Here is a 15076-nt window from a genome sequence, read left to right on the forward strand (position 1 = left end):
GCTTTTTAAAACTATTAGCAGTGATTGGTAGCATTGGAGCCTTGTGTTAAAGAAGTGAAAAATGAGAATGAGAATAAACTTTCAAGTTATTCCATGTGCTATTTTTCTGTTTATTGAAGATCAGTGGGTAGCAGTAGCCTTTTTGCTTGCTTTAAAGTGTGGTGACATGTTATTAGTTCAAATAAATACCATGAACAGAACTAATTCTCCTTTCCTTATGCAAAATGTTCTAACCCAGCTTTTGGTTTTTAACGTTTCCCTTTTTTCTTTTCCATAGCATTTAATGGAGTCAGTTGTTGATTTCTGACTATAGGGTTCTGATGCTGAAACAGAAAATCTGTGTGTGTGTTGTAGAACATGCAGCAGTACCTTGCACGTGCTGAACGCTGATCAGTGCTTTGGTTGTTATATTTCTCCTTTCCTTGGTCCTTACTTATGTGGCATTTTATTTTTCTTTTTTCTGTTTACAGAATATAAATATTTCTTGCTTAATTTTCCTGTGGAAAACATGGACATCTTTAAAAATAAAACAAAATATTCAGACATTATTTGGGGCTGAATAGTGAATAAAAATTGAAGCACTTATTTAAAACTATGTGCAAGTAATCATGAGAATTTTCCTACAGGATTTAGGCATTTGGTGTGTACTTTTGATATTACTAGATTTTCTTCCCAAGAAAATCAGTAATATTCAGGGATTTGAGGTTTTCAGAGCACAATTTTTAAACCACGTCCAACACCAGAGATAATTATTGTATGCAGTAATGTTTTTCCTGATTGTTTTGTTTTTTGTTTGTTTGTTTAAGGATTAAAACAAGGTGAGCCAACCATGACCGGCAAAACACAGACCAGCAATGTTACCAATAAGAATGACCCCAAGTCCATCAACTCCAGGGTTTTCATCGGTAATTTAAATACAGCCATTGTCAAGAAAGTCGACATTGAAGCCATTTTTTCCAAGTATGGAAAAATTGTCGGATGCTCGGTTCACAAAGGGTATGCATTTGTACAGTACATGAGTGAGCGCCATGCAAGAGCTGCAGTGGCTGGAGAGAACGCCAGGGTCATCGCAGGCCAGCCACTTGGTAAGCTGTGCTCTGTTGACGATTTCCTTTTATTCTACTTTCTCTATGTGTAGGAATATGGCTGTTTGTTAACAGCCAACAGCACATAGTATATGTTGCTTCCTTAGCTAATTAGAGTTTTGAATATTTGTCATTCATGTTGCATTATTTTACATGCAAGTAGCCTATGTTTTCAACAAATTTATCAACTTGTGATCAAGGATGTTTTGTGATATTTACAACCTCTGTGAGTCCTAACACAGATAAGCAAATATGAAATATGCATCTAATTTAAATTTATTAAATTGAATTGATGTGTAACTTTCAGAAAACATATGCTGTTTCGTGGCCTTGCTGTTATGTGCTGTGAGAGCATAATTCATTTTCTTTATTTTCAGTTGTGTTTTTGTGGGAAAGAAGTTTTAAAAAAAAACAACTAAAGGAAATTCATTTCCCAGAACTGGAAAGGAGTTCAATCTACTCTTTAAGTGGTTAGGAATCTTGTATATCATGCCTCCTCTGTCAAGACTGGTGCTCACTTTGTGCCTCATGTCTGAGGAGTTATAGTGCATCTTTGCTAAGAACAGAGAATATCTTGTGAGGTGAAATTTAAAAGAGGAGAAAACACTTTTTAATTAATGAAGATAGTCAAAAATAAAATGTAAATAATCTTTCCATATTTGCCCATGTGAGGAAAAATGTGCTTAGTTTAATTACATCTCTTGACTTACACAAATCATATTTCAAACTGACTATGCAAATTGTCTGTTAAATACTCAACAGATATTCTTAGCTTTATTTTCTATATCTTATTTTGCACTTAAACTTCTGTGTAACTGTCAATGAAACCTCAATTGTTGTAGCTTTTCAAACACAAATCTAGGCACAGACCCTCATTTTCCGTTCCTGTATAGGGAATGTAATCTATTATAATGTTTTCTTGCCAGTACATCCCAAACTCAGTCACATTCTCAGTCTTCCAGGGACCTGATGGTACAGCCTTTACTGCATGCCACGAACTATGGGAAGGATTCCCTAGCTGTGCTTTTCAACTCTGGAAAAGCACTTCTGATTCTAATATTAACTACATTATGCCATCAACCTGTTTGGAGGCCTCCAAGGCTGTGTCATTTCATACATGATTTCCATTCTGCACCTCAGAATCCCCTGGAATCCCTACACTGCGGCACCTTCAATCTTGCTCTGTCTTTACCTCTTGCACTCTTCTAGTCATACTGGCTGCCTCGGCATGCCTCCAGTTTGGCTGAGTGTCCCTGTTTTAGAGGCTCTGGAGCTGAGTTCCTGCCTTGAGTTATGGCTTCCCTACTTTACTGTGTGCTCTGTGCAAACTTGACTTTCACAGAGAAGTTTTTGTGATCAGCCTAAATAGTTTCTCCCAACTTGCCTTCACCATATATTCTCTAGTTTAATGTTTTTGTAGCCTTCATTCCTACGTAGATGAGATATTTTAGTTAATGATGTTATTTCGTCATATCTATGAACATGAAGCCAAGGCAACATATTACAAAAATGTAGAGAGAAATTTAGTGAGACAAGTAGGAAGAAGACCATTTTATCAAATTCTATCAGTTTGAAAACTTGGTTGGTGCCAGGAATAGTGGAGCGCAGCTATCAGTTCTGGCACACAGGAGCTTAAACAGGAAGATGGAGAGTTTGAGCTCATCTTGTTCTGCACAGCGATTAAAACAAAAAGTTGGGGACGGTATGAAATTCATTAAAATATAAGTGGGGTCTGAATAATTTTTGAAGAAACAAACAAAATGTTTTTTATGAAAGTACCTGACATAGATCCCCAAATAGACATTATATGCAGAAATACTAATTTCTTTACATTGACATGGTTCATTTTCTCTGGTGTGAAGAAAGGTCTGCTTTCTAGTTGCCTATTTGCTTTCATTAATATCTGCATTCTGCTTGCCTATCTTGATACTGGAATTTTCTGGACATTTACTTTACTTTTTAAATAGAAATTCTTACACCAGACCTAAATTCTAGCTAATTTCAGGGACAATACTACACTTATGCCCTATATCCTGGTATCTATGAAATTAGCATATCCTTGTAGAAATAAATAATTATTACTGATTTTTTAGTGGTTATCAATACAAAATCAACTGCAAGTCTGATTCTCTTTTAAATGAACCATAGCTAATTTTCTGGAATACTGCATTCCATCACCACTCAGCCAGTGACCACATACTGTTTTAAAAAGATATAATGGATAAAAAGAAATGAATACCCACTCAAACATTAGTGACTTCATTCCACAGAACCAAGGGATGAAAATGATGCCCTCAGATCTGTGCTCACTGAGAAGCAGACCCTGCTGACAGTAACAGGATTCCATTTCTCTTCACAGCCATTCCTCATGTCAGTTTGTCCCCCAGGATAATCTCCAGTGCGTATTTCTTAATCAAACTTTGTGCTCAAATCCACGATAAACAGTTTATGCCTTCAGTTGATATCTAGTTTATCAACTTCTTTTGCCTAAATGGAAAAAGCCTTTTCAAATACAGCAGGTATTTTAGCATTTACCTGATAACTTTTCTTTTCAGGTCAAGTTTCTTACTATAACCAGCTTTTCTTAACCCTGATTACTAGACATTCTGGAAAATGCTTGATGAGCAGTTATTCACTGTAGATTACTTTGTCAGTCATGTGTGATGACAGCCATGCTTTCTGTATACCTGCCTTCATCTTTAGGTACCATGTATCTCTTTTTTTGACTTGGACAAAGCATAGTTTCAAGTAAATTGATTTTTATTTGTTTACTTTCAAATAAGCAGTTTACAAAAGCATAAACACCCTGATGTGCAAAGAATTGATCATTGATATGACAGGTGCACCATGAAATAGACACTACCTAAGCATTTTTCCTTCCCTTTAGACTGGGAAGGAATTAGTATTGATTCAACCAGATTGAGTTAGTACTCCACCTATTTTTAATTTATTTGATCTTAAATAATGAATAATCCTGAGCCATCTATTGTAGATCATTTTTTCATTATTTCTAAGTTTAAATATTTTATAATATTAAATTTAGAGATCGATCAAAATTTAGTAGTGTAGAGAAAACTGCAACATCCTAATGGCATATCAGTAATATCTGAATGTAAATTTTTAGCTATTTGAAATTACAAATATATTCTTATACTTATTTAACGGCAAATATTAATAATGAATATTTTAATGTTGCAACACCAAAGTCTCTGAAAAGTTTAAGCTGGGGAGTAATATGTTGAAATGTCATTAAAAGAAAGGTCAGGTTACAGTCTGATGGATGAATTAGGGTATTATAAAACTGGAAGTCTGGTATATGAAGGAAATTTACTGAAAGAATTCAAGTTTCAAATTATTGAGTTGGGAGAGGGGAGAATGTGGTAATGATGATATGATAAAACTTAGTAAGTATTTGGATAATGATTAATAAAGTTGGAGGAGAATCAACAAGCCCCACATTTCTGGTCTTTTTCTCTGTTGAAAAATCTTGAACTCCATAGGATCAAAAAAGATTTTTTAAGAGAAAAAATTTTGTATAAAATTATGAACCTAGGCCTTAGCATGTTTTATTGAAGATAAATACACATACTCAAGGATATTTGGGCTCATGTATTATTAAAGTCTAGCATATGTAGGCCCAAATGTAAGTGAAGACATTTGAACAAAAGTTGTTATGAGTCATCAGTTACACATTGTTTTGTGGCTGTAGGAATAGATGAATTCACCATGGAGAGTAGATTGAGTGAGAAGAGAGTATTGGCTAAATATGAGTATGTGGAGAAATCTTTGGGTCCTAAAAAGAACGTTGCTGATAATCCTTCTGCAATGATTGGAAGCAAAGTTATTTTCTGGATTTGCATGCATGCAATTTCTGAGACCCTTTCCTGAATTTGTCCTAGCAGATTCTGCTAGAGTCTACTGTGGAACACATCTTATTCCATGTCATTGCCAAGCAACTCCGTGCTACCAGACCCGCCTTACTCTGCCATGCTCTCTTGTTTTCTGGGCTGGATAGCCTTATGAGCCAAATCTACATCTGCACCAAGGCTTCTAATGTTCCAGCCCTTGCTGTAGTTCAGGCCAGAAGTCCTTCCCCTTCCCCATGCAAGGATTCTTTCATACTGTCTCCATCAATCAAGCAGATATGCTTACACTGAATAGTCTTAGACAACCTGGTCAACCACATGTCTGTAATGCAGGCCCTGAGGAAAGCTTTATTTAAGGTGCATGCCAAAGACAATGTCACTTCTGAGTTCTTTGTGAGCAAGGGCTCAATCAGAATAAACATTGTCTCCCTCGGTGCAGGTGCTACCCAAAGTGGCAGTGAAGCTGCGTATGCAGAGCCAGCATCAGTGAGATCAACTCTGAGAAAATACATTCAGAGCTATTGATTGAGGAAGGGGCCTGTGGAGAAGATTCGGAGAAATCTCAGAAAGAAGCTGGGCGAGTTGGTACAGGGCTTTAATCCCAGCACTCAGGGAGCAGAGGCAGGCAGATCTCTGTAAGAGTGAGGCTGGCTTGGTCTACAAAGAGCATTCCAGGGCAGCTGGAACTACAGGGAAACCCTATCTCAAAAAACAAAAAGACAAGGAAAGAAATAGGTATCAAGAAACAGAAGTCGTGGGATAGACTATACTGCTTATAAGAACTCTGTGTTCCCCTGTACCTGGCTACCTCTAGGGTTAACCTCTGCCAGCCATCTACAAAGTTAAAGAAGGAGCCAAAAGAAAATATTTAGCTCTCTGGTACTTCAGCTGTCAGTAGCAGCGATAGTATACGGAAGAAATTTAGATAAGTCTTATTTATCAAGGCTTTCTATGCTAGAGAATTGAGCCTTAGTTGATACTATAGAGGTGGTGGCAACTGTAAGAGATGACGACTTGTAGAAAGTGACAAAGTCTGTCTTCTTTCTTGCCCGTGCCCTGCTTTTTCCTGAAATATCTCTTTCCTGTAATTTGGCACTGAGGTTCCCTCTACTGTGCGGATTTCTACCGGCTACACGAACACTGGCCCATGTGGTGCTAATTTGTCCAGGTCCAATTAGGGATAGAAATCACAAAAGTACAAATTATAGGTCCTTTTTAGCTTACGAGTTCATTATCGTGTTATGAGCTCATTTTGGTATCACTGGACCATTCAAAAGTTCTTTTGCTCAGTTCATGATAGAAATCATGGAGTCAAACCATACTATGCAAACAAGATGCACTGGTTACTTTTCCCATGGCTAGGACCAAAAATTTAAGGACAAAGGATTTTTTTTCTAATAGATTGAGAGGATACAGTCCATCATCCAATGGAAGATTTGGTAGAAGTGCTCAGCATCTTGAACTCCTACCTTCACAGAATAGAAAGCAGAAAGAAAAACTTTCTCATTTTTCTCTCCTTTTGTTCCATGGCCTGATGTCACTCAGTTTAGGTTTTGATCCTAAATTAATTCTCTCCGAAAACCTCTTAAAAGATTGCCAGAGGTGTGTCATCAGATGATTTTAAATTCTGTCAAGCTAACAATAGAGATTAACAGTCATAAGAGATTTTATGAAAGCCTGTGCCCAGCAGTGGAAGACACTGAAAAGCACATGGTTTATGGACAGGTTTTCTGAGGACACAAATTTAAAGAATGCACACTCCATACCATGGGCCTTTACAGGCTCACAGCCAACAGATGCACAAGATCCCAGGAATTCTATCCACGTGTTGTCCTCCTTTCTTTTTCACAACCTGCATTTGACAGTGATGCATTCATGTGGGTTGGTTTGATTCGCTTACCTCAAAGAAATGGTAAAGGTATTTTCTTCTGTCACTGAAAAAAGGTCATTTATCAGTCAACTCCAGGCACATTGGGAATAGGGAAGTTGCATTGAGCTTGGAGTATGAGTCAGTACTTCTGAAGTACTGTCATTGTGGAGCTTAAGACAGAAATCTTCCAGAGAATTTGTACATGCTCTCATTACTGTTGTGAGTTCATATGAGTAACTGACCAGCTGTCTGGAAGACTCTATTTCCTTGTGGTCATCCACCCAGTCTGGCTCTTTCAATCTTTATTCATCCTCTTCTACAATGATCCTTGAGCCTTGGGAGGAAGAAGTTTGTAATAGGTTTCCCATTCATGAATAAGCTCTCTGTGACCTCTTGTTCTCTGGACCCACACTGAAGGACATCTGGGGACACAAATCATACTCTATAGGTCATATTATATTTATATAAAAGAGCACATTAAATTGGGTGGAGGGCAGTGGGAGGAGATGTGACTAGGGGTGGGTATTTAAATACCATCAAACTATATTGTATGAAAATCACAAAAATTCAATAAAAATTCATAAGAATTCATTTAAAGAGAATTATTGTTTTTCTGATAATCAATAAATAAATTGGTGATAACAAAGAAAAAAAAGATAGAAAACTTCCTGGGACGGGACAGTCCTGGCCTTCTGTACTCTGCCCAACATAGTTATAAAAGTATGGGCCAAAGACAGTTCTTTTCTATAAAGTATTGCTATCCAAGGTATTTTATTACAGTAGCAGAAAATGCAGCAATACTCATGGTCTTCCTAAAGTTTCTAAATGAGGTGGCTGACTTTTTTAGTTGTAAAGTCCTTAACTTACCAGTGCTCAATGTCTAAACATTTCTAGACTTCCAAAATCACATATCCCAGTGTTCATATTGGTTTTAATGTATAAAAAATGTATTTATGGTAGTTGGATCACATTGTCGTTTAGACTAAGAGTTTTCCCAGATCAATACTGTCTGACCACTGAAGCTCATTCTTACTGTCAAAGAAAATTGATCTAATCAAGTCTCACTGTCTGTCTTTAGTAAAATTATTGGCCTGATGACAATGTTTCAAAGATAATTGCAAGTCAGTCATTATGATCCCAACAGGGTAGTTTTGTTCACTTAGCGATAATAAGTGTGAAAATTTTAATTCAAGAGTCCCTATGTCTGTACACATACACACACATACATATACATATATATATATTTCAGCACTAATATATTGCATGATGAAATTGTTATAAAATCCTTGGATTGAGACATTAAATAAAGATACACTCTGCATTCTTTTTCAATTCATATAAAATGAGACATTTTAATTTTTATTTATTTATTTGTATTTTATGTGCATGAGTGTCATGCCTGCATGTATGTAAGTGTACCCATATCATGAATTGTTGAGGAGAACAGAAGAGGGCATTCAATGCCCTAGAACTGGCGTTACCAACAGTTGTTAGCTGCCATGTGGGTGCTGGTATTAGAACACAGGTCTTCTGCAAGAACAGCCAGTGCTGTTAAATACGGAGCTACCTCTCCAACCCCATTTGAAAAATTTTTAAACCTTGGTTAGAAATTGTAGTGCATGAAAGAAATGTGGTTGTTCCAAAATTGGAATTCAACCTTCTGTAATTTTAAAGTAGACTTGCAAATACTTCCCGGTCTTTGGCCTTGATTGGCTACTGGCTCTGGATTTTTAATTTGAAGTATATTGACCCAGATTCTTAAATCACTATTCTCAAATATAGAAAATGTTACTTTCAATTTGTTCAGCAGTTCATGCAGTTTATCAATATGAGAGACTGTAATTGAAGCAACACTCTCAGTTACTTTTTTTTTGAATTGTATGCAAAAGAGTATTGCCATGAGTATCAGTCTCTTTGCTTTAGAAACATATGTGTCGCTTGTGTATCTAACTCTCAGTTACTTTTAAAGGTAATAAAAGTAATAATTTAATTACAGTTGTTTTCCTTTATCTTCTATATTTATTACTACAGAGTACCTAAAGAAAGATAAAAATATTTAGTTGTTTAAAATATAATGAATATCTCCAATTTTATTTTTTTCCTTTTACTTCTTTTTAATCTGCAGGAGTTTCCTTATGCATAGGGATATTTTCTAAGATTCCCAAGAGATGCCTGAAAGAGCAAAGAGCTCAAGACTTCTGTACTGTGCTTATTTCTCTAGTGTATATTTATCATAAAGTTTAATTTTTAAATTAGTCACAAGAAGAGACTAACTATAATACTAACAGTAAGGTAAATTGTAGAAAAGTATAGCAATGAGAGATATTGTAAAAGTACGAAGTTTTCTATAATTTTTCATCTGGTATTTTCAGACCACAATGAGTGTAAGTAACTGAAAGTCACAAGTGGAATCACTGCTAACAGGTGACTTCTGTTCCTATAATCAAAGTATGTCTTAGGCTAATTCTGAGGTAGACTTTACTTCAGGCATAATTCCACCCTCACTTCTGTTCTGTTTTTCTAAAGCATGTGCCTTTATTTCTTAGAGCCCAGAACACTGAAACAACACTGAAGCCCCCACTGCCCATGACCCCGGATGATGAGACGTTCTTCATGGCTCTTTCCCGCCTCCTCTCTGTTGCTTTTACCACTTCTTATTCCCATGACACATTGTTTAACTAAGAAATTATGTTGATAAATACCATTTATCATATAATTTGGATGACATAACTCCGATGAATAGCTTTTTGGAATTGCTGTCTTCTAACTACCCATCACATCACATTTTGGGTTTCATTGAGAAGAGACAGTTGGTCATAATTTGATTTAGTTGCTTATGCATTTTCAGTTTTTCCATACATCTTCCCAAACCCAGTGGAAAAATAATATCCTGTTTTATCTCTGACTTGCTGACATTGAGGAGAAATAAAGGATTGCTCATTTTTCTGTGAAAAACAAGTTGATTGCATCTGAGTTATTCACAAGAGATTCGTAAAAATAGGGAATTATTAATTCTGAAAAAAATGCTGATAATGCCACCCCCATAACCTATAAAACAACCTGAGTTTGGCTATTTAATTGCCAAGAGTCAAATTTAAATTTAAGAAAATGAAAATCAGAGCCAGACAGATGGTCCACAGTTAAGAGCGCTGTCTGCTCTTGCAGAGGACCTGGACTTGGTTCCCCTCACCTACACAGCAGCTCACAACTCCAGTTCCAGGGGAATCTAATGCCCTCTTCTGGCCTCCAATGGCATTGTACCTCATGAGTGCACTTTCAGACAACACACACACATAAAACACAAATAAATAAATACAGTTTTACAAAAGAAGATTTATTTCTGAAATACTCTGTAAATATTAATTGAATTAAGATTCTAGTTTTTGTAAATATTTCAGGCAAAATACTCCAATAGAATTGTACCACATGGGTGTACATTCAGACAAAACAAAAACACAAAACACAAGTAAATAAATACAGTTTTATAAAAGAAGATGTAATTCTGATATACTCTGTCAATATTAATTGAATTAAGATTCTAAGTTTTGTAAATATTAGACATATTTATATTTTTACCCTAACTGTAATCATTAGAGCCTTTGTCTCTCAGACACATTACTTTAAAAAGAAATAAACTTTGGAGTTTTTGATACTATTCTTAGATATGAAGTCACACAAATTCTCCTTTTGTACAAAAATATCATGCAGAAATTAGAGCCTGATTTAGATCAGTACCAGTTTCATACATTTGCTGATTGCACTAGTTGATTACTTATGGGTTATAAATAAACACTCCTAATGTCTTTCTTTTCAGACTATTTCACTCTTACAATGCTTGAAAGGAAACATAATTCATGAAATTTAGAATATGGCTATTAACAAAAGGAACAGTGGTAAATAATTTATCTGTATGGCTCTTTCTTAAGTGAAAGTCTGTCTTTCGGCCTTTGTCATCTTTCTGTGGCTAAGATGAAATACCTGAGGAAGGCAACTGAGAAGGAGAAAATGCATATTTTACCCTTATAATTTCAGAGATTTCACTCCATGGTCAGATGGTCTTGTGCCTCTAGGAGGTAGAACATCATTGCAGTGTGTGGAGGAGAGCAGCTCACTTCTTGTTGGCTGGGAAACAGGGGCAAAAAGCAAGATAGAGAGAAGGAGCCAGGAGATGAGATATGCACTGCCAAGGCACACCCTAGTTGATTTGCTTCCAGCAAACAGGCCCTATCTCCCACGTTTCTATCATCTCCCATTGTCCTATTAAATTATGAACCCATGAATTAGATAAACACCTTGTTGCATTCTGAATGCTCTTAATCCAATGTGTCTGAAAAATCCCATCTGGTGCAGAAAGAAGAAGGAAATACTCTGATAGTTTTGCAATTAAAGCAAGAGGTAGTGCCTTTCTTACTGACTCACATCCACTGACCTTTATAGGTGTGGGGATGTTCCCTGTTAGGGACCCAGTCACCAGGATAAGTCAAATTCTTGGCAGACAGCTTTTCGACCACATGGAGTTGAATAAACTTGAAGTTTCTCATAAATAGTTACATTACTTAACAAAATGGAAACTTTACTATTTCAGTTGTAGAGAATAATATACAACTGACACGTCTGTGAAGTGCTAGGATCTTGCCTACACATGCTGTGGTAAATACTTGGGCACAAAGAGTTAAGCCTCTGTAATTATACTAGTGCTATGGAAAATCTGTATGTAGTTTACTTGGCTGCACCGTTCAACACTGCCTTGAATATAATGGATAGGCAGTCATAGCAGTGGAGTTACTACTTGAAAACATGATTGGTTCAAGAGTGCTGAAATCTGAATCTAAAGAGTAGGAGAGATCTATACTAATTTTTAAGAGGATAAGCGAGTATGCAAAGATAATTCCATGTGGTTTGAGTATATACCTGCAGTCATAGTTCGGGTAGGGATGAGCGTTATGGAAATAACCAGCTTATGGAAAAGAGGAGAGGGAGTAAAGCTGGTGGCAAGTTATAAAGGGTTTTGAATGTCATGCTAATAAGTCCAACTCTTAAGAAATGTTTGAAATAGTTTATTCACTGTAATGAAGTTTGGCTTCAAAAAAACCATTTCACATTTGCCGGTTATCATTTGACCTACATCCTCCATTATGTAATCCATCATTTATATACACATTATTTCTCTCACTATTGATCTATCCTGTCATTTGTCCATGCATCTATCAAATATTAATTTAAAATTTGCCCGTGTTGCCAACATAGATGAGGTCTTCTGGGAATGAAAATGTAGCGCATTTTTATTAGCCGTTTGCTGATTTCTTGTTTTGCATTGTTGGGACCCATCACAGGGCCTTGAGCATGCTAAGAGAGCTCTCTACTATTGAGCTCTATCCCAAGTCCTTGGGTTTTCAACTATCCATAACTTTAGTTTCAGGAGAATTCAGTGCCCTCTTTTGACATTTATGGGCATTTCTTGAAATCTGTGCACTTACATACATGCAGACAATACATTCATACACAATAAATAAAAACTAATAAATATTTAACAAACAAACAGTGACTATACTATTTAGTTTTTTCTGAAGTGTATTTAACAGGAGAGACTTTCTTAGAGCAGTATGTCTCATGGTTTTAGAAAGCTATTCTCTGCATGATGAGAAGTATCCCTGCCTTTCACTTGCAAGATATCAACACCATCCCTCAGTCATGATAAGAAAAGAAGGTTTCCAGGTATTGCCAAGCATTTCCTAGGGGAGAAAAATCAACCTCAGTTAGAAATCACTTTTTAATCAAACTAAATTCCAAAATAAGCTACATTTACTTTTAGAAATATTATGGTCAAGAAATTATCTTCAGAGATATTGTCTTTGTCAATATAACTACATGAAAGTATCAGTTTGTGTTAATTTAACAATAACTCATAATTCCAAGTAAGGATATATCATTGTAGCTGTTCAAAAGTAAAATAGTAAATTTTAGTATATTTATGATCATAGCCAACCATTGGTTGCTACAATGTTTTTAATCCCTAAAACCACAAAACAAGAAATCTTGGTTGCTTATAAAATTGAAATATGCATTGTATGTATTTTTTTTTTTTTGGTCATTTTTGAGACAGGGTCTCCTTGCAGCTCCAGCTGGCCTGGAACTCAGTATGGAGACCAGGCTGGCCTCGATCTCACAGAGATTTTTCTACCTCTGCTTCCCGAGACCTGGGATTAAAGGTATGTGCCACCATACCCTGTGTATGTTACATATGTAATTTTTTTTAACTAACTGGCAAAATCATCATCTTTCCCTTCACGCTGTTAGCAGACTGACTTTTGGAAGAGTGATGTCTTGGCTATGAAGCTGTTCCACTTAAATATGTGAGAACACAATTAGAAATCATAAAGAAAAACAAATTTGTGAAAGTGTTAGTTGAAAAATACTGTGCTCCAAGACAATTCAAAAACTGTGGTCAACTGAGTTGAATATATACTATTCAAAATAGCACTTAAAAATTTTTAAAGAAACTAAGAATTGTGGCATTCAGATAAGCTGATATCCAAAGCCATTTATTAGCTCTCCTTTGCCAACCTTTCTCATTTGAAAAAGTAATATTATATAGCTTATGCCTTCACGTACAAATTAGATACAGTGTCTGACCACCTAGTAAGGAGATATTGACAGAAGGACCAAGGTAAAAGGATGAGTTCAGATAATCACTTTTGACAATGAATTCTGTTGCCACCCCCCCACCACGAAGATATGGGGGAGACTAGTGGGGGTTTCTAAATCACAGAAATCTTTTATAAATATTGAAAGAATTGTGCTGGTTATAAAGAATACCTTCAGCAAGGTGTGATTATGTAACTCTAAAACAACTTGGACTGACGGAAAAAAAAAAGAATGTTTCCTTTGTCTCCTATTTAAAGAACTTATTACTGTTATGCTTACTCAGTATGATAATTTAGTTCCCACCTCTAAGATAGAAATGAAAGGTTCACCCTTCAGTAATTTGAACATTCCTGGCAATACCCATGTGAAAGTATATGAATTAGTAAGTCTTTGAAATTGTCTTACTCTTTGAAACTATGAATAAACTGTTCTAAACTTTCCTCTCCCTGAAGAAATATTCAATGAGGCCTTATTATACATGCAATTTTCCAACAGCTTTAGCTATTGCAGTTACATTCCATGTGCTTACCAATTTCAGAATGATGTGGATAAATGATACTTATTTTTTAAAAATCTGTGCACATAGTGTGGAAGGTATTCATTTTCACAAAATTGAGAAGTGTAGGAAACTGAGATTGTAAATATGATCATGAGACTGTAGTTAGGACAAAACAGTTTCCTATTCTCTATAGTTCATACAAAATGTTACAATTCCATAAATGTAGCTTGTAACAATATTTTATTTATAAGTAAAATTTCCCTATTAATCTCAAAAAAGTTTAAGATGCACTCTACAACATTTTTTTAAAAAAATATGTTTCCAACATTCATGGCAGTAGACAGTAGATTTAGTTAATCCCATTAGCAAATAAGGAAATCCAAACATACACTGAAGGTTAAAGAGAACATGTTTTCTTGAAGACCAAAGTTATAGAACTTCCTACTGACATCTAACTTTTTTTTTCAAAATTACTACAACTAATCTCTAATTGTATTATCCAAAGAATACACATAGTGTGTGGTAATTATTTAAGAAGTGTTTAGTCTCAGCCTTCATTGCCATTAGTTCATAAATGATAAAACAGTATTGCACTGCAGACTATAAAACACAGCACATTTCAAGTTTCCAGTAATTAAACAGAGCTACTTAAAATGCTATAAACAAATGCTAATTAGTGAACTTCTAGGATAGAATGAGTTATAGAGCCAGAGGTCTGTCATCCAAGGAAATACATGGCCCCATATATGATAGAAAGCCTGGGGGATTTGCTTTATGTTTCTAAATTGGTTATTTGGCTCAATCACTAAACCTAAATTGGGCAAAGCAATGGAAGTTTCTTCCCTGTGACTATAACTGGAAACTTAAGCAGCACCTAAAAGGATCTAATTAGTTCTAGTTTACTTGTTGGAGTTAATCACTAGCAAAAGTTAGACATAGTAGGTAAAATGCAAAACCTTAGGCTGTCCTTCCATTTTGTGTATATAGCCAATGCCAATTGCTTGTTACTATGAAATGAAGTGAAACTAAGCAAAATCATGATTATTGCACTTGGAGATATTCTACTTCTGTAACAAATCATGTGTGCAAATGGAGATGGCAAAAACGAGAT

At 35.7% G+C, this 15076-nt stretch overlaps 1 protein-coding gene across 5 annotated transcripts in view; it reads left to right on the forward strand.

Moving 5' to 3' along the window:
* Nucleotides 1-15076, forward strand: part of Ralyl (RALY RNA binding protein like) — a 759508-nt gene that overhangs the window by 320622 nt on the left and 423810 nt on the right. For all 5 annotated transcript variants that reach the window (XM_008836810.2, XM_017799088.2, XM_008836801.2 and 2 more), the window contains one exon: nt 807-1085. In XM_008836810.2, the coding sequence (XP_008835032.1) occupies nt 830-1085 (256 nt within the window). In that variant the 5' untranslated portion in view covers nt 807-829. The remainder of the gene's footprint in view (nt 1-806; nt 1086-15076) is intronic.

This window comes from Nannospalax galili, unplaced genomic scaffold (genome assembly GCF_000622305.1).
Source record: "Nannospalax galili isolate Female #2095 unplaced genomic scaffold, S.galili_v1.0 scaffold370, whole genome shotgun sequence".
NCBI lineage: Eukaryota > Metazoa > Chordata > Mammalia > Rodentia > Spalacidae > Nannospalax > Nannospalax galili.